This window comes from Chenopodium quinoa, unplaced genomic scaffold (genome assembly GCF_001683475.1).
Source record: "Chenopodium quinoa cultivar QQ74 unplaced genomic scaffold, ASM168347v1, whole genome shotgun sequence".
NCBI classification, from domain to species: Eukaryota; Viridiplantae; Streptophyta; class Magnoliopsida; order Caryophyllales; family Amaranthaceae; genus Chenopodium; species Chenopodium quinoa.
This window is the reverse complement of record NW_018744718.1, coordinates 261,269-287,816: the sequence shown is the minus strand read 5'-3', so window position 1 is coordinate 287,816 and position 26,548 is coordinate 261,269. Positions and strand designations below refer to the sequence as shown.

Here is a 26,548-nt window from a genome sequence, read left to right as displayed (position 1 = left end):
CATTTGGCACTAGATTAAGGCAAGTAAATGTACATAATTAACTCTTTTCTTTCATTTTAAATTATTTATACGAAGTATATTTTATCATCACACCAATCATATTTTTATAGCATTCTCACTTTCTTACACCTACTTATTAATTTAGAAACAATATTTGATAACAAATGAATTTAAGCAACCGAAGGGAGGTGAGAGCAAGTTATTTATATTAGTGTATTTTGGTGCGAATGGTTTATACTATTAACGTATACAAGTATTGAAAAAAAAATGGTTGAAAGCACAACAACATTAGTTTTGCTGCATAAGTACATATATTGCATAGTTTATGTAAATTATTTTTGTCCATGCCATATATTGTATCAAATCTCGTATACATTATTTATATTTTAATGTAATATATCCAGACTTCTATCAAACAAATTAAAACAATAACTACCCTTTATGTTGTTTTGTCTATATGAGTCACCAAATTATGACCTTGTAAATATATGCTCTACAAATATAAAGGTACTGCCACCCAAAAAATAATCTAGTCACACATATGTCACAAACGAAGTATATGACATAAGATACATTCAAACGTGAATTATAACATCTAATATATTTGGGTTGGATTGCATTTATTCTTTTGTTTTAAAAAAAATAATACATATAAACATCAATTAATAATTCTCACATTACTTAGATATCTACACAATTCGATCATACACTAATATTTTTCCATATAAGACAAACCAAATTTCAATCATATTTTTGTAAATTTAATTTGGTGGTAAGATATATTTGCGTCTACCTATATAATAAAACATTAAAACTACATGCTAGATTATCAAGATTTTTATAGTATAACTTTTTATCTATATTTATATCTTTGTCAATATATATATATATATATATATATATATATATATATATATATATATATATATATATATATATATATATATAAGTATTTGAAAAATAACAGAATAAAATACTGTACTATATAAATCATACCAATTTTTTATTTAATAGTTTAAGCTGTGGAGGAGTGGACAATCTGGGCATTGTTGTTTTGTTAGTGACAGAATAGTTTTGTAGTTTTGTACGAGCATTATTGTATTACAAAATATGAAAGATATTAAAAGTTTCTTTAAAATAGAGATTGTACAAGAATAAAATAGGTTTGAGGACGGCAAAACCCAACCATGAAAAGAGGAAAGAAAGGAATTAAGGAAAGCTTAAAAAGGAATTGGCAGAATAAACCACTTAATTAAACTATGAAGCCAACTACCATGGGCGGCACCGAAAATCATCGATTATCACAGCTCTCATTGAAACACTGCTTCACATTTAAAAATGTATACTGCCCCTGTCACATAATTCCTTATCCAAATTCTGTCAACCCACGAGTTTAATACTCCCTTCGTTTTTTAAGTGTCCCGTTAAAGCTTAACATACATGCCGATATAAAATTTTAACCAACAATATCTTTAGTTTTACTCTTTGTGTTTTTATGAGTGTTACACTTTGACCAAACACGCATTCGAGACATAACTTTGACCATCAATTTGTTTAATTATATGTTAGTAAAACAAATTATTGGAAAATCTTATATATATATATATATATATATATATATATATATATATATATATATATATAAAGTAGGCATTTTTTAAGAGCATTCAGAACGCCACGTAAGAAATATACGTATTTCGACCAATAAGAAGAAAGATTTGTATTTTATTTTTGAAATAAAAAATTATGTCGCCACCTAGATAAAAGTAACGAATTAGATTTGATATATCTAAAATTTTAATGCCACGTAGATTATAATCCACGAATTAAATTATTTTAATGAAAAAAATAAAGTAAAAATATAGGAAAAGATAAATTTATTAATTCAATACTACGTATATAAGAAATCCAAAAAAATATACTAAAATATATTTAAATGATAAATGCTTATAATAAAGTTTGATACCTATCATTATAAGATAAATTTTGATAGTATTTATGATAAGTAATACAATTTGTTCGTTAATTATAATTAAATTAAAATTTGTGATACCTACCATTATAAATTGACACATCATACGACACAAACAAAATTTCGTATCAATAAAAAACCCCATCAAGCGAATTTTGTGTTAGTAATTTTGTGTTAATTTTTTGTCATCAATGGCCAGGTAATTTTTAGCTTAATTTTTAAAATCCTATGTTTAAATTAGTATTTCTAATTATTACTTTCATTGTATTAATTTGGGATACTCAGCGATTTATATGTTTATGTTTTATTTACTAAATGTTTTTTACATGCAGATCTAACACATCATACGACACAAATAAAATTTTGCATGAATACAAAACCCCATCAAGCGAATTTTGTGTTAGTTTTAGGTCATCAATGTTCGGGTAATTTTTAAAATCTTATGTTTAAATTTATATTTGTAATTATTAGTTACATTGTATTTATTTAGGATACATAACTATTATTTGTTTATGTAATGGCATACGATTAGATGTTGTATACTTAATATATGGATGGCTTTGGTTATTTTTGGAGATAGATGATGAAAAAATTACAATGCATACATCTGATTTTATATCGCAACAATTTTTCATTTATTGGTAAATATATTGATTTATTTTATATAAATGTAAAGATTTAATTTATATCAATTTCAATTTAGCTGACAATTTAAGGTTCAATTTATCCATTGATGTAGTAGGTTAGTTGTGGACGGGGTTGGTGATTCTATCGAAATAAAAGATATGGTAAAACAATGAATAATGATTTAGGATTTAAATTATTAAAAATCTATCATTTCATATTAAAGATTTTATATAATGGAAAAAATATCATATTTACAATTTATTTATATTTAATAAATTCATTATAAATTATAGTAAAAAAAAAGAAATATTAAACTTTTATAATTTTGTCTGAATTATTAAATACAATAAATCAAATAATTAAAAATCTTAGGTGAAAAAACTGTGCATCGCACGGGTTTCCATCTAGTTGATATTATGAAAGTATATACTCCATATTATATAACGAACCTGACAATATATTATACAATAATATTCGTTTTTTATATCAATAATTATTACGTGAATAGTGAAAAAAGTCCAAGTGTAACACAAAAAAAAAAAAAATAAATAAATAAATAAAACACGAAGAAAATATCAATAAGTATAAATTATAACAATTGAATGTTATTGCTACCACTTACTATTTCCATCTATTGAAAATTTTCACTTTTGCTACCACTCAAACACCCCTATTTCACTTTTGCTACAACTCTAAATTTTTATTTTATTTTATTACCACCTAAAAGTAAAAATCATATGTTTTGCTACCACTTACTATTTCCGTTAGTGGGGTCCAACCACCGTCCAGCCACCCCTCGCTCCTTCCAGCCACCCTTGCTCCCTGCTCACACCGATCCCCTTCCCTGGTCCCCCAACCACGCTGCCCCCACTCACGCACTAATTCACCAACCCAAAGGCAACCTCCAGCCCACATCAATCTCCCCTCCTCCCCGCAGCAATCCACGCCACAAACAACAAGCATTGTCAACCACAACCCCGATTAAGTTGTTGCCGCACATCCTCCAGTCCCTCAGTCACCGCAGCAGCCGTACGGACCTCAGCAATTCCAGCCACCTCAGGCCGCTACAAACTACAACCACTCCAACATCGAAACCACCACAATCACTGCCCAAGTCAGCGCCCAGCAACTTTCCCCTGTTTTACTACCTCACGCAACAACACCTTGCCCCACCATCAATCACCAACAGCCTACACTCCCCTACAACGAACACCCAGCAGCCGTAATTGCTTCGGTACCCCCAAAATAGAATAAAATCAGAGCAAATTGCATATTCGACAAAGTTCGGGGGCGAACGGACCAGAAGTTTAATTTGGTCGAACCTAAACAATCAAAATTCCCCTTTCCTACTCTCGGCGCCGGAACTTGCTCAATCTCAGGTGGAAAGTGGGGGCAGCGTGGGTGGGGGAGAGAGAGGGGGGTCGCGTTGTCGGGGAATCAATCCGTTTAGGGTGGTTTTAAGGGTGGTGTTTAGGGTAAGGGGTGCTGGTTTTGGGTGGGGGAAACGGGGTCGCCGGCATCGAGAAATCGTTTGGGCGCCGGCAGCCGACACGGAGGGGAAGGGGTGGCTGACGGGCTGGAATGGCTGAGATTTTGTTTAAGTTTTTATTTGTTTTTTAATAAATTAAATTATTATTTAATGAGATAATGAGTCTCACTTAACGGAACCCAAATGGTTTCTGTTAAGTGGTAGCTAAAGTTATATGTTGTAACTTTTGGTGGTAGCAAAATAAAATAAAATTTTAGATGGGTAGAAAAAGTGAAATAGGAGTGTTTGAGTGGTAGCAAAAGTGAAAATTTCCTAATTTATTTATTGAGACAATTTCAATAAGTACCCACCAGAATAAAAAAATTTCTTAGTTATAATGCACAAACATTGATCAAAGTGGGACAAATACCGTTTTTCTGGTCCAGTATTTGCAGATCAGATACTTTGAGAGTGAGGGGGAAAGCCGGGAAGGGTAAGAGATCCCCCACCCTCAAAATATCTCTAATAGTGATTGAAGTATTGAACTCCTAATCTCAAAGGTGAAAGGTGCAATTTTTCCTACTAAATCAAGGCTACCAAGCTTAACTTGGTACATTCGTAATTTGAATTAGAGAAAATACGGAGTAGAAAGAAATACTTGTACTAATACTAGGGAGAAAGTAAAGAGTAGAAAGATGGAAAGTACGTGAATGGTGAAACACGTAAACAACACGAAGAAGGAAATGGCGGTTACGTAAATAATATCAACATAAGGTGTATAAGTGTATTGTAGTACATATAAAACCCCGTAGGTAAAATTTATAAAAAAAAAAATAAAAAATAAAAATGGATATCCGTAGAAAGCAGACGCGATATCCGTAGATTTATAACGTCAGACATCCCAGCGCCTTTATTTATCTTCCTTCTGTCACTCTGCTGTCTTACTTTCTCTCTCTTCTCTTCAAAACATAACTTCTCTTCTTCTTCTTCTTTCTACTTCCCCCTTACTTTCAACTTTCTACTTCCGCCTTACTTTTTCCTTAATTTGCTTCAATTATTCATTTTAATGGAAGATCGCAAAGATAAAGAGGTACCTTTTGCTAATTTCTCTTGAATTTCAGCTAATTTTAGTTTAATTTATACAGGTTGATCGTTATTTAACTGTTAATTACTTCGATTTTTATTGTGTTCTACGTAAACTGATTGTGTTTCTCCTCATTATCTGAATGAATTTGTTGATGCTACTTGTTTTATCAATCCCTCTGTCTCTAAAAGTTCACACAGAAAAGTCAAAACAGGAACAACTTTTTGAGACGGAACGATCATCGACGCTTTCACACACTCGAGCTGAGTTTTAATTTAAAATTTGTGTTTTAATTTTAAAATTTGAACATTCATCGTACCGACGCTTAATTTGACACACTCGAGCTGATTTTGCAAGTTATTTCGATTTTTACTCGTAATATTGCTGATGGTTTAAAAATTCATTTTACCGACGCTTTGAGATACGAGATACTCGAACTGATTTTGTATTCACTATTTCAATTTTTTTTACTGATTGTTGTTGATTTGAACATCCGTTATATCGACGCTTTGACTGATTGACACACTATAGCTGATTTTGCATGTCGATTTATTATTATTATTATTTTTAATTTGTTAATTTTCTGGTTGGTGATGATTTTGTGACAATGAAATTTCGAGGAATCCAACAAAATTAGCTTAGCTGTGTAACAGTATACATGACTGTGCTAATAGTTCGAAAATTTTGACTTTTCTTTTTGAAAGGATAAAAAATCTGAACTCCTATAATGGGTGGTTGTCACAAAATTTTGAATTCAAAGTCTAGAATGGCGAACTCGATGAGTTGATAATAATTGTATCATTATATGTACGTAGTATAATATTTGATTAGGAAGGCGTATATTAGTCGCGTAAAATTACTTCACTAACATCAAGAATAAACGCGCTGATGTTGCTTAGTTAAATAAATAAATTTGTGGATTATTGTTGAAAAGATCGCCGTAATAGGGTGTTAGATTCTGAATAGTTTATAGATTTTGAATAGTTTATAGCTTGACTGGTTCGAAGATTATGCAAGTTTGTGTTGTTTCTTAATTTTATCGCTTTAATCGAATATTGTTTCTTGTATTAGCTGGGAAAAATGGTTTGTTTAATTAGGAGGTTAAGGTGACAGCTTTTTAGGATATATCATGGTCTTCATGAGGATATGTTATGGTTTTGATGAGTCGTGTTATGTTTTTCTTTCGGCTATTGAGAATCTGTTACTTCAACCACTTCCACTTTAATAATACCAAGTATCGTAGCTGTGTTTGGCAATTAATTGTTGGCTAGTTCAGCTATTTGTATTGGCTATCTTGCCTATCTATATTGGTTCTTTAAGTTAACTTGTAGTGTTGGCCGTTTATAAAGATATTTGGTAAAGTTAGTTGTTAGGTGTTAGTGTAATATGGAGTACAAAATGACTAACTTTTTGGATAAAATGTCACTACAATAAGCTATTCTCTCTCTATACTCTTGTCGAGTTTGTCAGCTTGCTGAAAAATCATTTGCTTAAATTTGTTTGTTGTTTGCCCAAATGTAATAGCTAAAAAGCGAAAACCATTTACCTAACATGATCATTGTATATTTGTATGCTATTTGTCACTCGTGATTTTATTGCAACAAGTAAAATGTTAATGAACTATGAAACATTGAAATTTGCTTTGATACTATGAAACAAAGTTATACTTTGTACACCATAATATCAATGTATCATAGGGATATGTTATTATTGCGCCTTTCCAAGTTTTTTTCTCCATAAAATCATTAAAATTTGTACTGTACTTGTGAGTCTTGTTTCTTCTGTCTCCCTTTGTATTTATTTATATGGAGCACTGATGTTTGTGGGTTGCTGGGACATGTTGGCTAAATTGCTGAAACTTCTTTTTATGCTTTTAAGGTTTCTTGAGGATTTAAAAACATAGGGTTCATCACTGCTGAAATTTCGTTTTGAATTTAATTATTCATTGGAAGCTGATTATAGTCTTGATCATTGCAAATTTTGACATTGGAAATTATTTTCTTGATCAGAGAAATGCACCATGGTTATCTGTGCCACAATTCGGAGAATGGGACCAGAAGGGACCATTGCCAGATTACTCTCTTGATTTCTCAAAAATTAGAGAAATGAGGAAACAAAATAAAAGAGATCCTTCAAGGGCTAGTCTGGGTAATGAAGAAGATTTCATTAATCCAACTGCTCCTGCTAACAACAAAGTAAACGATGACGAACAGCAGCATTTCAATCAAAACCACTCTCCAACTGTAAGATTTTGCTCAAATGGCTTTATCTAGTCGTTTTAACATGCACCTGTCCGGGTTGTTTAGACTTGCTAGATCATACTTTTTGGCATTAATGTTTTGTTTATCTACTTTTATATTACAAAAAGCTGCTTAATTTTAATATATTTTGATGTGGCTTCTAGCACGGGATTGGTCAGTTAAGAGGACAGTTCCATCATTAGATAAAGAAACTAAGCATGAAAATGGCATTCATATGGTTGGATGCTTAATGGCCTTAATCAATAACTGTAAAACAGTACAAGCATGTGGGCCTTGTGTTTGTTGTGTATGCAACTTGGAGCAATATAAAAGAAAATACTTTGGCATTATATTGAATGTAGCAATTCATATCTTGCAGCAAAAAAAGCTAGTCATTAATTCATTATGTATGCATGTATTAATGTTTCCCAATTTGCTGTTTGATATGCTTCATTCTTTTTTACGTGACAATCTGTAGTTTAACTTTACTTTTGATGTCAAGGTTAATATGTTTGCTTGGGTATAATAACTGTGTAACCGCAGGTAATACCGTAATGGGGGCCTCCAATAATTAATAAAGGCAATGTATAAATGGTGGGTTTGGGCCGTGGGGATTAGTGGTGCGCCAAAATCTAATCCTTTTCTGTGACAGATTTTCTTAAGGGCTGGTTGGTATATTAACTACAAAAGCATATCCTTATGGTCAGTGACCCAATTGTCATGTGACTGTACCCGATAAATGAGGGAATTGCAGTTTTACAACAGAAACATGTTACTTCATGTGTTTTGTATTTGCAAGATGGCAACTATTATCTCACATGATTTGTACTAGTTAATTGGGTATCTTCCCCAGCATATGGGGATTCAGAAGTCTCATGCAGTCATGCTATGCATAAATTTGATTAAAGTATATGTGGCTCTTGCTTGTTACTGTATGATGTTTTCGCATCGCTTGAATGAGATTTTGCACCACCTGGGCAATCTTATGTTCAATTGGACTATGTTAATAATCGTCTATATCAAATTAACAATTGCTAGTGCTGCACCTAGATCAGCTATTTTGTCATCTTTAATGAGATCGGATCTGGTACAAGATTTTTTAAGGGTTCTTGCATTAAAAATTCATGTGTGATAGAGTGGGAAACTGTGTTATCCGTCGTAGATAAACCCAAATCTATGTTGAGTTCTGCTAGTTTGAAATTGTTTATGTACAAGAAAGGAAAGATCCAGACCGCAGACTGTTTTGATGTTTATTATAATGTTCGTGTTCGTGGTGCTAGAATTGGTTCTTAAAAATCAACTTCTACATCTATTGCTTTACCAATCATTTATTTACATTTTTTCTTATTGTTTGCAGCCGAGAAAGAGCTTCCTCAGCTACTTCAATTGCTGCGTAAGAGCCTAAGTGTCGGAGACAAAATCTAAGTGCTACAATGCTGATGTATGCAGACCCTGTATCTAAATCTTCTTATTATCCAGCAGCTTCCTGATCCTCTACTTTTCTTTGGCTTTTCACACGGCAATGGCCTGTTTTTCAGTTGTATTTTGTACTATCCTTTTGGCCAAATGAACTGTCTTCAAGAGTTCACTTCAAAGCAAGAAGTGGAATTTGCCCTTCATAAAAATATTTGTTTCTGACCTTAAGTAGTCTTATCTTATTTGTTCAAGCCAAAAACCGGAAACAATAACAATTTGTCAAATATCAGTCTGAATGTATTTATGGAGTGTAGACGCGATTGTGAGTTCAAGGAGTATAATGTGTTAAATTTGTCAAGTAATTCATAAAATCACGGGTTGTCTTATTGCCCTTTTGTAAGTTGCTGTTGTTGTCACCTTCAACTTGTTGTCTAACATCTGAGGGTGAGGCCATTAAAGTTCGAAAAATTTACTATCGATCAAGTTTGGTTGGCTTGACAATTTTGGCACATATCTTGTGATACTGAGACTTTCCCTAATGAATATGATATTTCCCAGACTTTTTAATTGGCTTGACATTTTTGGCAATTATTTTGTGATGGTAAGTCTTTGCCCCCATAAGTCAAGTAGCAACATTAAACAATCACAGTTAATGTCATTTAAATTGTCCATTATTTGCCAAGAAATATCAGTCACAACTCACAACTGGTCCTTATTTAGTCAATTGTACAAGACACAAAATTTCAAAAATAAAAATAAAAATAAAAATAAGAAAATAAAAAACCACCAATTGCTCGTTCGAAATGAATGCAGGGTATATATATAATCTTCTCAACTATTCACGGTATACAATCTATACATAGTACTATTTGAATTGAAGATTTGGTGTACTATGATACGAATTTTTATATTATGTGAACGATATAAAATAATTGATAGCTAGAAACTACAGTTTTATGAGAATGTATTCATTATGATGTGATTCCAAATCTTCAAAAGTGATATGGATTTTAATGGATATAACCTTCAATTGCAGTTGAAAGGTTTGGAATCTTGAGTCTCGGTCAAGAAACACTAAGCAACAAGAGCTTAAAACCTAAACTAGGCTAAGAATACACAAACACAGGCTTACATAAAACTTTATAAATTTCAAATCAATCATACTTTTCGTTAAACACCATCACGTATTTATAAGCTAAATAGTTAGCCTAAAAATCGTGTTGAACAAATTCTAATCTAACTAGGAAACTTACCCTAACTTGTAAAGATAATATTTTGCAAATATAATCTTTAAAGTTAAGCTTATCTTCTACTAACCGAATTAAACCAAGAAAAATATCCTAATAAATTCGGTCACCTAATAATAAAATTAAAAATAACATAAAATTAATTAAAATAACAATATTGATGCCTTGGAACCACATCATACTCCCCCTCTTGAAAAAACTTGTCCCAAGTTTTAGCAAAGCATGGAACCAAGATATCATCCAAATTAATCAAACATGAACTAAAAGAATATGTCTCCATCCAACCACGTCATGCTTATAACTTACACCATTGAATGCACCACAAACTTCAATCGAATGCTCCAAATTTTTTATTAATGACACATCTTTGTCAATGCCATCAATATAATGGAAATAATACGTGAAAATATTTGTATCCCAATTATCACCGTAAAAGGAAGTTGTAGAAATTTGACTTTTTGATTCCAACTAGATACCACAAATGTAACCTCATCGTCAATGAAACTAGACAGATATACACTTTTGTGCTCCATAATTTCTTTTTCTTCTACTAGTTGTTCATGAGATTGCTCTAAAATTGGATTTGTAAAATTATCACTTGGTAAAGATACAATCTTTTCCTCGTATATAGCCTCAACAATAGGTTGCTCTACTTTCTCCTTCTCACAAGACATATCTTGTAAGCTACATCTCACATCACATATTTGAAAACGTGCATCAATTCTATCCAAACATGCATTCATTTTCTTGATTTCCTCCATAAGTGCTTCAAACAAACTTTGATTCTCCATGTTTAAGTGGATGAGAAAACACACAAAATCAGTCCAGAAATTGAACGTCTGAAATTTTGTATGATGATAGCCCTATATGTCTAAAAATACTCGACCAAAAAAATCAGCAAAAAATTCCAAGCCAAGTGGTCGCAGTTTATTTTATCCCCAACACTGTCAGCTTAGTTCGATTTTTGACCAGTTGTTAAAAACGAACCTAGTTTAATAGCTATGCTCCTCGAAAAATTCTCAAATTTTACAGGTGAAAGCTAGACAAAAATTTAACCAATTAGAAAAAGAATCAACTCAAAATCTTTAGAAACGAAGGAGAACCTAGTCGATCAATATGACCTTCGGAACTGAGGTTTTTGACACGATTTGTCAAACTCACCCCTCGTCAAATAGTAGCCACACCAATTTGATATGGATTTTAATGGATATAACCTTCCATCGCAGTTGAAAGGTTTGGAATCTTGAGTCTCGGTCAAGAAACACTAAGCAACACGAGCTTAAAATCTAAACTAGGCCAAGAATACACAAGCACGAGCTTATGTAAAATTTTATAAATTTCAAATCAATCATACTTTTCGTTAAACACTCTCACGTATTTATAAGCTAAATAATTAGCCTAAAAATCGTGTAGAAAAAATTCTAATCTAACTAGGAAACTTACCCTAAATTGTAAAGATAATATTTTGCAAATATGATCTTTAAAGTTAAGCTTATATTCTATTAACCGAATTAAACTAACAAAAATATCCTAATAAATTCGGTCACCTAATAATAAAATTAAAAATAATATAAAAATAATTAAAATAACAATATTGATGCCTTGTAACCACATCAAAAAGAACATTATTTCTACACCCATTGATTTTAGGTAAAGGAGAAATTTTCTTAAGCTATCTTGTAGATATAACACGGCTAAGGATGACGACTAACATGCTCTTGAAAGAACACACTATTCAAAATAAAAGAACGTATCTCACATGATGTACTCACTACTCAATCCATTAAGCATAAATCAAAAGAATATGGAGTAAATTTTACGAGTGTTAATAATGTATTTAGGCGCATGGAGCACAATTGATTAAGGGATTGTAAATATATATATTTATAAAGTCTATCAAGAAATGGTAGAATTTTGATATCGAAAAAAGAAAGAGAGAGGAAAGTGATCCATGAGTAATTATTAAAAAACACTTAGGATTCTTGATTCTCCATATCATAACTTGATATAGTACTGAACTTTTTCTTTTTTTTTCATAAAGTAATGTAGTAAAATGGCTAGTGGGAGCACAATCAATCCAGCTACATTACAATTAAGTACAGTATATAATTGCACAGTCTTCAAATATGTTATAAGGAATGTAACGATAGTGATTGTTTTGTTGGCTGTGGAATGCGTAGGATATGGAATTACTGTACTACGATTACTTGAGTCACTGCCTCATTGGGTTTACCAAAATCAAACCTTATCATACAGTATGCTCAATCTGTCTAGAATTGATAAAGGTACGTCCAAATTATTCACCGATTTAGACAAAGTTGTCACATTTCCTAAGTATGGAATGAAATAAACAGGAGGGAGAGAAAACAAACCAATTATAAAGAGAGGAAGGGTAGTACAAGGAGTTGATACTCGGTAAAAAAAAAAAAAAAAAAGTATGTATTGACACATAGGCCAAATCAACGAATACAAAACAACAAGTCTTGTAAAATTGCTGCTGTTATTACAAGCACTTCTCCCTGGTAACGTTTACAAGGCAATAGCACCAAATACTGCAATCTATGAAGATTGGTTACACCCTTGTCAGAACAACGAGAGAGAACAAAAAAAAAAAACTATTACATCAAGTAAGAAATATGATAAGTGCATTTTTCTAACCGCTCATGACGTTCCTAAAATTATAAGGAACAAACAATATCACAACCAGATGAACAAAGATTATGTTAAAAGTTCTTAGTCTAATTATCATCGTGGTACTCTATATACAGCATTATAAGAAAGAAAAACACCATCACCACCACCCATGGAACAAAAATTCCAGTTATCCACTGGCAGGGCCTTGACCTTTGCTTTGATATACTGCTTCTAGACACTCCTTTGCTCGATGGACCTTCGATTGGAGGTAAAAGCTCCCTTGTTTGGCATTCCTCTCAAACAAAACATCATATTTCTGCACAAATGAATGATAATCATTTACACATAATCACAAAAGATATTAGAAAATTAAACAAAGATAATCAAGAGGTGGGGACATACTTTCAAAATATCTTCCCAGGCTGCATTCTCAGGAACACCAAGAATTTGCCTTGCTTCTTGCTCTGTGATGGCTTTACTTGCTTTACGTACAGTATTCTGCATTGCTTCTTGAGCAGCACCAGTTTTCGAGGCATCTGCAATACAGGAGCTAGTGAGTGATAGAATAGAAGCAGCTAGTATCTTTACCTTATTGGCCTGTACATACATACACATATGTTGCAAGAATAGTAGGCATTGTAGCACATAATTATCAAATAAAAATGCAGGTGTTTGATGTTTAATGTTCCAAATTACAATTTTTTATTTCTTCTGAAATCTATTTAAGGCCCTTAAGCCTTACATCTACACCATATCTTGTTAATTTTATATTAATTAGTCCCTAATGCAACGCACATACACACTCTTCATCCAATCTAGGTACATCCTTGCATATTGAATATAATAAAAGTGGTATCAAAACCTTGGCAGTGTCAAGGGCCAAAAAAAGAAGGCAAGATGAACAATTGACATTCAAATGAAACCAGAGAAAGATGAAAATAAGGATGGTGTAGTAGACTAATAAGAAAATTTGGAGAGAGAGCTAAAGTAGCCTATGTGATAAAAACACCAAGCCACCAACAGAAGATCAAATCAAAAGTTTTTGTTCCATAGGATGATTGCTGATATGGGCACCAAAATAAGTAGACAAAAAAAATAGCAGACTTGGTGATGGCAAAATACACATCGACAAAATGAGCAAATAACCCATCTAAATGAGTAAAGAACTTGGGTCCCACTAAATTTTATTGTTAAGATCAAGACTTCTAGCCCAGCAACTTCAAAAAAGAGAAAAGACATAAAAATGCATCTCAAGTCATAAGGGGTAGGGCAAAACCTAGCACATATCAAAATCAAGAAATAGGCATAAACCCTAAGAAAGAAAGAAAAAAATACAGATTGAAGCACCAAATATCACCACTCAATTTATTTAAGGATTTCAGGAACACCATGCATTAAATAATAATGCCAAGAGGTAAAACAAGGCAGAAATACTATGAAAGGAGGAGCAACAAGAGTGAATAGAAAATATGTTGCAAGCAAGGACTAGAGAATGTGAAATAAACAAGGAATTGATATTTAAGACTCCGAGGCTCAAATACCTCAAATAAACTTGGGGGATCATTATGTGATCTCTCAAGGTTACTGCCTAATCTTCCTTTAAAAACAGAGCTTAAGTGATGTATGAGAGAAAATTCTTTCATTTTACAATTTACACAGTAGTTCTTTCATTTTACAATTTACACAACAGTGAAAAGTATTGACAAAAAAAATTAATGTCTTATATGGCCCTACACAACCTTTCAATATTTCCTGAAGTCTATCTATATAATATGAAACACAAATACACAGAGCATGTGGACTCAAACATTTCCATTTCAAAGGTAACAACTTACATGGATATTAATCAGTCAATTCCATTTCAAAGGTTACAACTTACATGGATCTTATTAGTAACAACTTAAAATGGTAATTGGTAAAGCCATATGGGTCTAGAGGTAAATTATTACAATAAAAAATCACGAGAACTATTATTTACTGTCTCGATAAAAAGCCACTATTACACGTAAAAGACTAATCAAGCCAAAATTCTAGTGAGCTTTGAACACTACAAAGCAACCTTTTAAAATCCAATGTTGGAATTAGAATCATAAATGACAAAAAACACATATGGCCTTCACAAACCCATATCCAATAATGAGACTCAAATTACTAAGGCCTTTCAAGCTCAAGAATAGCCAGAAAAGAAAAGAAAATAATGATAATAAAATGATAAAAAGTCTTAAAAAGTCACCAAGGATAGTAAAATCCTAATGACACTCTGGATTTCAGATGATAATAAACATTAAGGTTTTATGAAATTTGAGTGTAGCTCATAAAGTTGCATAAGGAATAAGGGTAACCTGAAAGCTGACTAAAAAAACTAGGTTATTACAAATTTTGTGAGAGACCCAAATTTGTCTGCTGAACAAACTGATAAATTTTAAGACCAAATCTGTCCCAACCTGACCGAACCAAAACCAATTAAATTTGAATCGTAATATGAGATTTCATCTTGACAATATACCTTCAACTACTACTATTGTGAGATATCTCTTCGTTTTTATTGGACTCTCATTTATATGGTTGAATTTCTATACATGACTGCATAAAATGACTAGCTATTTAATGTAGTTGAGGTTAGGTCAGAAATATTATACAAAGGGCATCTCAAAATAACATAATCTGAAATTATAAATTCTGACCAAATCGGACACACCCATTTGCGGATTCCACGTAAAACCTAAGGATAGTGTCAGACTATCAACAAATTTAGAACAAGGTTAAAACTCAAGCATAATTAAGATTTTGTTCAATAATACAAGATTTGTCAATATTTTAACCCAAAAATCTATCATCTTCAAAGAGTCGATTAGGATTGTGAAACTATATCAGCCCATTTAAAACACAAAGCAAAAATTGCTGACAAAATGTGTTGGAAAGTAAACAAATGTTCTTGTGGAACTCACAGCTAGAAGCAAATAATATGAAAATTGTAAGGGTTCCTTATTAGCCAAATAAAATAAATATGACAACAACTCAAAACATACCCCTTTAACAAGTTAGCAACATACGCATAGGAACCCATTTGAAGACTGACAGCAAACTCATGAAAAATTAAGTGACCCAATTAATATAAGTTTTGTTCATATTTTGTATCCAATGTCTATCATCATCAAAGAGACACTTAATCTTGTTTAAGAAAATATATTAGCCCATCCAAATAAACAAGGTGAAAAACTGTCAACAAAAATGGGAGAAAAGCTAAACAAGTGCCCAAGTACTCAGGTAGAACTTACATCTAAGAAGTAGATGATACTATCCATACATGATCTTGGTAAATCCTATGACTCCTGTAGTACTATGAGGCCCTCCCAATTTGTACAGATATATTTTAATCATAACATGGACAAAAGACAAATGCTATATGGCCAATTCATAAAACTTGTCAAAAATTAAACATAAATTGTGGTTCAAAACAAATTTTCATATGACCTTTATGATATTGTATTACATAAACTATACAACAGCTGCTACTGCTAAATTGTTTCAACGGCATAATATTCCATTATCATGTTTGCATGAGACAGTAAAAATACCAATCAAATTTTAGAAGAAATCTCAACAATAGGCGGTTATAGAAAATTTTGGGTAATGACCACTGCTCTTACAATTTATGTGGATCAGAGCATTTCTCTATCCATTGCTCCCATCATTTACTTCATTTTGTTTTATAATGCTATATACCAACAACAAAAGAAATTTTTTTTTTCTTTTTTTCTTTTGTCAGGGAGAGGGAAAAAGGGGTGAAATAAGAAATATGAGATTATCTATAAGTCCTCAAATATGGTAGAGTTGGCTTGAAAAAATATCAATTAGTCAAAAGGTCCATAGCTGATCCAATTAGAATGTAAAAGCTTGATTAGTCATGCTAAATAACTTTTACAGATACACACTTTGAGAGGGGGCAGGGGGGCGGGGGGGGGGGGGGGTGGGTGTTTAAGTACAACAATTGTAGAATCCATGGACTGAAATGCACAAGCTTTACCATTTATTACAGTTTGTTACACATAGGCTCCATTTGGTTCAACGGAAAACAATGTTCAAGGTAAAACACAGCTGTAATATTTGTTCTTCCCTATTTGATCCCTTGAAAAGATAAAAAGAACAGGAAATTAGAGTTGGAAAGGGGATAATAGATGGGAGCAGAGAAAAGGAAGGTAACAAGTACGGAGGAATGACTTCCCTTCCTTACAAATGGACAATGGTTTCTATATTTACGAGAACTATTTTTCACCCCTTTCCTGTTTTCCACCCAAACAAACAATCTAAGGTTCAAGACCTTGAAACATATTCACATTACCCTTCTTCACCCACATTAAACCCCTTAAGACAATTAAATTCCTCATTATTTCCTGCGCCTTCTCTTCCTAATGAGCTTATCCAAAGAAATCACTAAGAGGATAGCTAAGAAACCAAACACAAAGTTCAGCCCTACGGTTGCCACAGTCAAAGTTTAAGACTTCAGAGATTCATCCCATCAAATTTCATGGACTACAATACTACATGATCCAAACAACTAGTTACAAGAAAAATTATCATTTAATAATAACCGCAAAATAACTAATACAAATATAACCCCAATTAATTCGCCCTCTAAAAATCAATACCCATTTGCCCTATAGAACTCCTAACTAATAGCACCCAAAATTTGCCACATAATTGTATTTCATCAATTCAAATAAAACCCCAATAAAATCAATAATAATAATAATTACAAAAAAAAAAAAAGTTAACATATGATCAAACAGCTGGGATTTGATAATAATCGGATAAATTCTAAATAAATTAATTTGTTTAAAAAAAAATAAAAAATAAAAAAATTGAAGAAACATACTAGCAATAGCTTGTCGATAAGCTTGGGCAACAGCCCTAACTAATATCCCAGAACCCATTACAAGAATTTGGGCGAGAATTCTTGAAGCCTGCATTCAAACATTCAAATTAATCGTAATCAGATTACAAAACAATTAAACCCACAAAAAAATTAGTAATGAAATTGGGATATTAACCTACCATTGCAAGTTTTCTGTAAATGATACTTGAAAGTTCTTATCTTGTAATATTATTCCGCTTGATTGAGTTTCAGAGATTGAAGAAAGTGGAAAATGGAAAGGTGAGCTGATTTTAGGAGAGAGAACGGAGGCGGAGAACAAAGATGGCAAATACAGAGACGCGACGAAAGGACCAATCGAACCTTCTCGATACTCTTTCTTTCTCTTTTCATTCTCTTATTTATTTTCTTTCTTATTTAAAATGATACGTGCCCAACTCTACATAAGAGTATTCAAAATTACCCTTCCCGACTACATGATAGACAAAATCGAGTGCTAAATTATTTTATTTCATATTTCAAGTTTGAATTGCAATCGATGTTTTTATTGGAATGTTGGGGTCCAAAGGTGTGATTTAAAACAAATTTTCCTGAAATGTTGGGCATGTTAAACTTTATTCATCAAGAAACCCTGAAAAGCTTATAAGAGAGAATAAATATACCATACAAATCGAAAACAATCAAAGCTTGGTATGTTTAGTTGGAGATTGATTTTATAACCTTAAGGTCAAAGCCAAATTCTTCAAACTACAAGTGCTTGGGATGAGGATCATTTACCCTAATATCAAGGGTACATAGTGAGTCGTTTATGACATGGATACATGATGACTTCAATAAACCCCAAGTCCCCAAGTTATAAGTTGAAGTTTACCGGTAGTTTATGGGAATAACGTCCACACACACTATAAGGCTTTTCAGCTTGTGAAAAAGCCTGATAGTCCTGTATCATGTATGCTTATGTTGTCTGTTGCTACACTACGAATCAAAGCCATCAAGGCATGCCTTTCACCTTGGAATTAATACTGATAAGTTATCAAAAAGGACAACATAACAGGCACCATAGTAGTGCTGAAGAGAGTCTACAACCCTTAAACTCAGAGGCTAGGTCAAACACATGATACAGTACAAATGGAGCAAAAATAATTGCTCCATCTTGAATAAAATCATTTGTTATAATGGTCCAAAACTGTCTGGAAAACGCATTATACAGAACAAACCTAATTTTATTGAATACCAACATTTGATGCCTTCAAATTGGGGGCAAGGAAAAAATCCTTAAGAATATTTATTACATCAGCAAAGAATTTAATCTGCTAACACAAAATTTACCCTTCTACACAACCTCATTGGCAATGGCAACAAATTAAACTTCTCACTGCACTGGGCGATCACAGCAAACATGAATCAAGAATGCGAACAATACGCCACATAGTGCTTCCTGTGTCCCCCCCCCCCCCTCCCTCCCCCCCACTTTCTCCCCACTTCCACCCAAAAAAAACCAAAAAAAAAATCCCTAAAGAAAAAAGAAAATAATATCTATTTCCAGTTAATGTTAAAATTTCTGCTATTTAGCGGAAGTTACCCCGCCTCTTTTGTTGCAAGCATGCAACTTCATTAGAAATGCTGGCAAAGAGCGGCAAATATGCTCTACCAACTGAAGGGGCTGTATTTGTATGTGCTTCTCATATTGTCAAAAACAAACACTTCTAGGAAAGGGCAAATTCCACTTCTTACTTAGAAGTGAACTCTGAGGATCAGGAAGCATCTGGATAATAAGAAGATTTGGGTACAGGGTCTGCATACATCAGCATTGTAGCGCTTGGATTTTGTCTCCAGGGCTTAGGCTCTTACACAGCGTTGAAGTAGCTGAGGAAGATCTTTGTCGGCTGCAATCAACAAGAAAAAAATGTAAATAAATGATTGATAAAGCAATAGATGTAGAAGTTGATTTGTAAAAAACTAAAAACCAAGTCCAGCAAACATGAACATGAATATTATTATAAGCATCAAAATATATGGTCTGCAGTCTGGATACCACAGATTCCAGTTTTGTACTAGCAGATTTCAAACATAGATTTGGGTTTATCTGCGATGGATACCACAGTTTCCCACTCTCACATAAACTTATAATGCAAGAACCCTTGATAAATCTTGTACCAGATCAGATCTTATTAATGATGACAAAATAGCTGATCTACATGCAGCATTAGCAATTGATAATTTGATATAGAGTTAATTATTAACATAGTCCAATTGAACATAAGATTTCCCGGGTGGTGCAACATCTTATTCAAGCAATGTTAATACATCATAAAAAGCAAGAGCCAGATATACTTTGATCAAATTCATGCATAGCATGACTGCATGAGACTTCTGAATCCCCCATATACTGAGGAAGAATCCAATTAACTAATACAAATCAAGTGAGATAATAGTTGCCATTTCGCCAATACAAAACACATGAAGTAACATGTTTGTGTTGTAAAACTGCAATTCCCTCATCCATCGGGTACAGTCACATGACAACCGGATCACTGACCACAAGGACTATGCTTTTATAGTTAATATACCAACCAGTTCTCAAGAATATGTTTCACAAAAAAGGATTAGATTTAGGCACACCACTAATCCCCACGGCCCAAACCCACCATTTGCACATTGCCTTTATTAATTATTGGAGGCCACCTACAGTTTCACGGGGATATACCAAGCAAACATAACATTAACCTTGACATTAGAAGTAAAGTTAAACTACAAGTTGTCACGTAAAAAGAATGAAGCACATCAAACACCAAAGAAGCACCAAATTAGGAAACATTATTGTCAAATAGATGCATACATAATGAATTAATGACTGCCTATTTTGCTGCAAAATGTGAATCATTACAATAAATGTTAACGCCAAAGTATTTTCTTTTATATTGCTCCAAGTTGCAAACTAACTCAAGGCCCACATGCTTGTATTGTATTACAGTCATTGATTAAGGCCATTACGCATCCAACCATATATATGCCATTTTCATGCTTAGTTTCTCTAATGATGGAACTGTCAGTCCTCTTAACTGACCACTCCCGTGCTAGAAGGCTAGAAGCCACATCACATTATATTAAAATTAGGCAGCTTTTTGTAATATAAAAGTAGATAAACGAAACATAAATGCCAGAAAGTATGATCTAGCAAGTCTTAACAACCGGGACAGCTGCATGTTAAAACAACTAGATAAAGCCATTTGAGCAAAATCTTACAGTTGGCGAGTGGTTTTGATTGAAATGCTGCTATTCATCATCGTTTACTTTGTTATTAGCAGGAGCTGTTGGATTGATGAAGTCTTCTTCATTACCCAGACTAGCCCTTGAAGGATCTCTTTTATTTGTTTTGGCCCCTTCTGGTGCCAGTATCCGAATTGTGGCACAGATAACCATGGTGCATTTCTCTGACCAAGAAAATAATTTCCAATGTCAAATTTGCAACGACCAAGAATATAATCATCTTCCAATGAATAATTGAATCCAAAATGAATTTTAGCAGTGATGAACCTCAAGTTTTTAAAACCTCAAGAAACCTTAAAAGCATACAAAGAAGACTAAGCAATTTAGCCAGCATGTCCCAACAACAGACAAACATCAGTGCTCCACATAAATAAATAAAAGGGAGAGAGATGTAACAATGCTCACAGGTACAGTACAAATTTTAACGATTTCTGGAGAAAAAAACTTGGAAAGGCGCAATAATAACATATCCCTATGATACACTGATTTAACTTTGTTTCATAGTACCAAAGCAAATTCCAATGTTTGTTGCAATAGATTCACGAGTGACAAATAGCATACAATAACCTTAAATGGCTTTTGCTTATTAGCTTTTTCATGTGGTCAAACAATCACCGATTAAGATATAGTTTTTCAGGGAGTCGCAAGCTCGATATATATGGAAAAGTAGAGAGATAATAGCTTTTAGAAGTGGCTTTCGGCATTCTAATTTTATCCAAAAACTTAGTCATTTTGTTTAGTGCTGTACTCCATAACACCTAACAACTAACTTTACTAAATATCTATATAAACAGCCAACACTACAAGTAAAATCAAGATTCAAGAAACCAATTCAATATAGTTAGCCAATACATATAGCTGAACTAGGCAACAATTAATTGCCAAACTAAGCTACGATACATAATATTATTAAAGTGGGAGCAGTCGAAGTCATAGATTCTCAATCGCCAAAAGAAAAACATAACATGACTCTTCAAAACCATAACATATCCCCATGAAGGCCATGATACATCTTAAACAGCTGTCACCTTAAGACTTAACCTCCTAATTAAACAAACCATTTTCCCCAGCTAATACAAGAAACAATATTCGATTCAAGCGATAAGATTAAGAAACACCATAAACTTGCATAATCTTTGAACCAGTCAAGCTATAAACTATTCAGAAGCACTAGATGATACAAATACAACTTTTGATACAGAAAGAGTATCGTGATACTGACCTTTGCTTTGAGTTTCTTTTATGCATGGGATGCCACAATATAAAAGGGGACAGTTGACTTCACTGCTTCATACAATCAATGCATGTTCAGCTGCTTCAAATTGACTCACATGCGAACCTCATCTTTAAGACCACAGGAAGCAAGTTAAGTCAGGAGATAAGCCAAAAAAAAACCTTGTCAAAATTTCTCATCAGAAACCAAGTGAAACGCCTGAAGCAGCTAATCATCCATTAAATGTAATTGATGTCCAAGCAAACATCTGGTAGGCACTCATCAAAGGGCCAACTATTTATCTGCAAGAACTTCAAACGTTATAGCCTGAACAGCATATAATTGAGTGCTTGGGCTTGTGCAGTATACAAAATATGGACAATATCCATCCAACTGCTATGATTGACGCACTCAGATGCCTCATTCTAGTTAAGCAGCCACCTGAATATCCATATTTGTACTGGCTGGCAACTTTCTTTTGGAAGGTGATAAACTCACTTCCACCTTTCCTAATGCCATTTGTTTTTTAATCTGTGAGGCTTCGTCTGGCATTCCAGCTTTCACCAAACACGACAGCAAAGATTTTACAGTAATGTCATCTGGGGTACACTTAACTGATAGCATCCTATTAAAAATCCCAATGGCTTCCAGCAATCTCCCCTTCATACAGTGGCCAATGATAAGAATGGTAAATGTATACTTATCATGCTTGCCCCTTCTCTCCTCCATCTCAGATACAACTTGATTTGCCTCATCAACCTTCCCTGCTTTGCAGAGTCCATCAATGACTGGATTGTACATAAAGGGTTGAGGAATAATATCATTTCTAAACTTCAATTGCCTCAAAAGATTACAAGCTTCTTTCACTCTATTTTCCTTGCATAAAGCTATAATAAGAATAGAAAACGTATATTTATTTGGGAACAGCTTCCTATCAACCATTTCCTGCCAAAGCTTCGAGGCCTCATCGACTTGCCCTATCCGACAATAACCATCAATGCGAGAAGTGAAGGTAACAACATCCGGTAGACAACCAAGAAAAAGCATTTTTTCATACATAGCTGACACAGAGGCCATGTTGCCAACCTTCCCAAAGCCATCAATAAGTATATTAAAAGTAACAAGAGTAGGTCTTATTCCAGTACTCGTCATCTCTTGGAAAAGAAAAGATGCCTCATCCGTCATTTTCAACTTACAATAACCCGATATGATGGATGTATAAGTTACAACATCAGGAGATATACCATCTCTAGACCTAACTTCCACAAGTAATTCTCGCGCTTTATCCACCTTGTTAACCCTACACAACCCGTCTATCATAGTGTTATAGGTAATGATATCTGGAGACAACTCAAATTTGACCATCTCCTCGAAAAATTTAAAAGCTTTATCAACTTGCCCCGCCTTGCACAGGCCTCTAATCATAATATTAAAGCTGCAAACATCTAAGCATGATTTCAGTATCATCCGCTCACTAAAGAAACTAACAGCCTCGTCTACTCTATTTTGTTTAACCAGGCCATTCAAAAACTTATTATACACAAAAGGATCTCCATCTTTCTCTCCACAATTCACTTGAGCAAGCAATTTCTGGGCAATGTCAAATCTTCCTGAATCCGAAAACAACCCCACCAAAAAACCCAAAAACGACGAATTCAACGAATGCCCATCAACCACCATCCAATCAAGAACCAAATTAGCCGAATCATATAGACCCATTTGACAAAGTGACCTCAAAATGTAATTATAAGTCCCAAAAGTATGAATCAAATTCAAATTCACCCGACTAAACTCAAAAAACCGCAATGCCAATTCGGTATTCCTACTATTATTATAATCATCCAATCTTCTAACAACTTCAAAAGCAATCAATGGGGTTACACCCTTAACAAGATAATCCGAATGCAAATCCAAACAATGCGATTGAAAACAAAAAAGGGTACAGATCACTTTAACAAACCAACGTTCAGAAGGGTATTGAATTACCTCGCGATAATGAGTACGAGATCCTGCAACAACATAAGAAGATAAACAGTGATAATGGGGAAGAAAGAAGGCAAGCGTCGAGGCTCGAACCCTATGATGAGAAAGAAACGGAAATATCATGGGATTTGGGTTATCGTTGCTAATTTTGTACCCAAGCTCAAAAGCTTAATAGTTCGTCAATGAGCTCAACAATGGAGTTTAATTTGAGGGTTTTTGATGGGTTTTTCCATCGATTTTTGGGGAATCTAAAGATGGGTATTTTGAGATGATTGCGATTTGTATTGGGACATTAGAGGTGGTTGAAGGTGCCGGAGATGGCGGTGACTCCGGCGGCGATGAGAGGAGAGAGAGAGACTGAGTGTTGGTTGAAGTTCGGAAGGGAAGAACTGAGGTAAACGTAGAAGGTGAAAGTTTGAATTCGAGAGTTTGAATGAGTTTGGGTAGGTTTCTTAACCCAAACATGCTAATGGGCTAAGATTGGAGAATTGAGTGAGGCTTGGATTTTGGCTCCTCGTAACTTCAATATTATTCCCTCTATGTCGTATAGTTAGAAATCTTCGAACACTTGGTATTACACAGAGTTTTGCAAAATAAATTATGGTTGGGATTATTAGTTGTTTTAATAGAAGAAAAATTAGATCTGATGGGAGTTGGCTAGGTATTTGTATAGTTATGTTCATGTTAATGGAAGGATCAGTGTGAAACAAGATTATAGGTTAAGATGGATAAATGGTAGGAGTATAACAAAAAAGGGAAGTGTGAAAACTATTTTGGAACAAGTGAAGATGAAAAGTGTTCAAACTAGTATGAGATTGAGGGGGATTGCCTAATTTTAACTGCCATAAATCTCAAAACTTAGTCAAAGTGTAGTTTGTAAATAGTGTAAAAGTCAATTTGTGTGAACTAAAAAATATGGAGGAAGTAATCAATTTGAGTGATTATACATGCTATTAGGGGCTAGACATTATGATTGGTATTTATTACCTCATTTTGGCTTGTGATTTGACATCCTTTATTAGACCGTGAATGCCCAAAGACACAAAATTACCCCTTTATTCATTCTTAGTACATTCAATGGGGCGACTAACACGCGTGATGCGCGCTATAGCTAACCTTGTTTGGGGACCTCTTTTAGTTTGACCTTATGTCACAAATTTGATTGTTGATAGCATTGATGAAGGCAAATATGTAAACAAATGTTTGTAGGAGTATAAATGTTCGTACTATTCTTAAGAGTTTAAAAAAGAAGCAACGAACGTTAATTAGGGCAAATAAGTAAATAAACATTTCAAAGGATATAATTTTCCAAACACTATCCGGTACTTTTTAATATGTAGGGATATTAAATCTGATCTGATAAAATAAAATAAAAAATTCAAACCATGTCTGACGATATTTATGACGGAGTAAAGATAATAATACATTCAAACCATAAATAAAATCAATATGCAAGTTAGAAATTCCACATCAAAATCCAAAATACCTTTAAGAGAGTTTAGTTAGGGTTTTCGAGAAATGAAAAACAATCAATTACCTTGAATCCCTCTTTAATGTTTGTTAGACAAATTCAGTCATTCCTTTTTACCTCACTTTCCTCTACTTCTATTCCCCACCCATCAAAATTCAAAAGGCCCTAATTCACCCCAAAAAAACCCCACCCACACCCAAAACCACCCAACTCCAGTAGGAAATAGCCCCACACCCACCACGTTTACCCCTCCCCCCATCACTCAAAAACCACCCGTAAACAACCCCTAACCACCCCCAAACACCCCAATTAAAAATAATAATAATAATAACCTTTTCCTTTCTCCTTGTTTTCCTTTGTTAAACTCTTTCCTTTTTTCCGAGGGGAGCCCCAGTTGATCTTGAAGATAAACATGGGGCGTTTATTTAATGGCATTATAGTAAATATATTGCGTTGGGATTCGTGTCAGAGTATTAAAGATTTTTTTTTTGAGCTTTAAAATTAAATGGATGGCGTTGACTCCTTCATCCATCTTCTTCTTCCTCCCCAATTCACACTGGTCTGCCATTGAAGGACCCGGAACTTTCCTTCACCTCCCACCTTCTTCTTCTTCATCCTTGATCACCCACCCTCCACCGACATACCGACCACCATTTTCCTCCATTGAAGCTTTCCTTAAACTTGAATTTAGGGAGAAACTAAGGGCAAGGGTAGGGGTGACATATTCCTCCATTGAAGCTTTCCCTCCATTTTCCTCCATACCGACATACCGAACTAAACGAAACCCTAAGGAAAAAGGGAGAAACTAAGGGCAAGGTCAATCCCAAAGGGTAGGGGTGACATATTCCTCCATTGAAGCTTTCCCTAAGCTTGAATTTCTGTAATTGAAGTTTCTGAAATTCTCAGTGAAGCTGTCAAGAAGTGAATTTCCGCCATAAACGGCTTTCCTCAACCTTAACGGTGTTAATTATTGAAATTACTAACTTATCCATACTTAAATATGCGAATGGACAATTATACCCTTAAATAAACGCTACAAGTATATCACGA

At 33.7% G+C, this 26,548-nt stretch overlaps 3 protein-coding genes across 3 annotated transcripts; 1 reads left to right on the top strand and 2 right to left on the bottom strand.

Annotated features, from left to right (window-relative positions):
* The first annotated feature begins 4,902 nt into the window (after positions 1-4,902).
* On the top strand, positions 4,903-9,366 carry LOC110703202. The gene is made up of 3 exons (XM_021880954.1): positions 4,903-5,157; positions 7,161-7,394; positions 8,749-9,366. Exons 1-3 carry the CDS (start codon positions 5,134-5,136, stop codon positions 8,794-8,796), a joined length of 306 nt encoding a protein of 101 aa, XP_021736646.1. The 5' UTR covers positions 4,903-5,133; the 3' UTR covers positions 8,797-9,366.
* Positions 9,367-12,521: 3,155 nt separating this feature from the next.
* Positions 12,522-17,988, bottom strand: LOC110703201 (mitochondrial import inner membrane translocase subunit PAM16 like 2-like). The gene is made up of 4 exons (XM_021880953.1): positions 17,744-17,988; positions 17,565-17,652; positions 13,091-13,224; positions 12,522-13,004 (listed from the first exon to the last, which is right to left on the bottom strand). The coding sequence occupies exons 1-4, from the start codon at positions 17,744-17,746 to the stop codon at positions 12,876-12,878; spliced, it is 354 nt and encodes a 117-aa protein (XP_021736645.1). The 5' UTR covers positions 17,747-17,988; the 3' UTR covers positions 12,522-12,875.
* A 1,063-nt stretch (positions 17,989-19,051) lies between these two features.
* On the bottom strand, positions 19,052-24,820 carry LOC110703200 (pentatricopeptide repeat-containing protein At2g06000-like). Its single transcript, XM_021880952.1, has 3 exons — positions 22,054-24,820; positions 20,808-20,995; positions 19,052-19,447 (listed from the first exon to the last, which is right to left on the bottom strand). The coding sequence occupies exon 1, from the start codon at positions 24,148-24,150 to the stop codon at positions 22,474-22,476; it is 1,677 nt and encodes a 558-aa protein (XP_021736644.1). The 5' UTR covers positions 24,151-24,820; the 3' UTR covers positions 19,052-19,447; positions 20,808-20,995; positions 22,054-22,473.
* Between the last annotated feature and the right edge of the window lie 1,728 nt (positions 24,821-26,548).

What these genes read in the sequence shown, in the direction of transcription:
- LOC110703202 (XM_021880954.1), top strand. Translation starts at nt 5,134, where the DNA reads ATGGAAGATCGCAAAGATAAAGAG. An exon ending in AAGATCGCAAAGATAAAGAG is followed by an intron (nt 5,158 to 7,160) that starts GTACCTTTTGCT and finishes TTTCTTGATCAG; the next exon opens with AGAAATGCACCATGGTTATC. An exon ending in ATCAAAACCACTCTCCAACT is followed by an intron (nt 7,395 to 8,748) that starts GTAAGATTTTGC and finishes TATTGTTTGCAG; the next exon opens with CCGAGAAAGAGCTTCCTCAG.
- LOC110703201 (XM_021880953.1), bottom strand. An exon ending in TTATCGACAAGCTATTGCTA is followed by an intron (nt 13,225 to 17,564) that starts GTATGTTTCTTC and finishes CCTGTATTGCAG; the next exon opens with ATGCCTCGAAAACTGGTGCT. An exon ending in CCTGGGAAGATATTTTGAAA is followed by an intron (nt 13,005 to 13,090) that starts GTATGTCCCCAC and finishes TCATTTGTGCAG; the next exon opens with AAATATGATGTTTTGTTTGA.
- LOC110703200 (XM_021880952.1), bottom strand. Translation starts at nt 24,150, where the DNA reads ATGATATTTCCGTTTCTTTCTCATCATAGGGTTCGAGCCTCGACGCTT.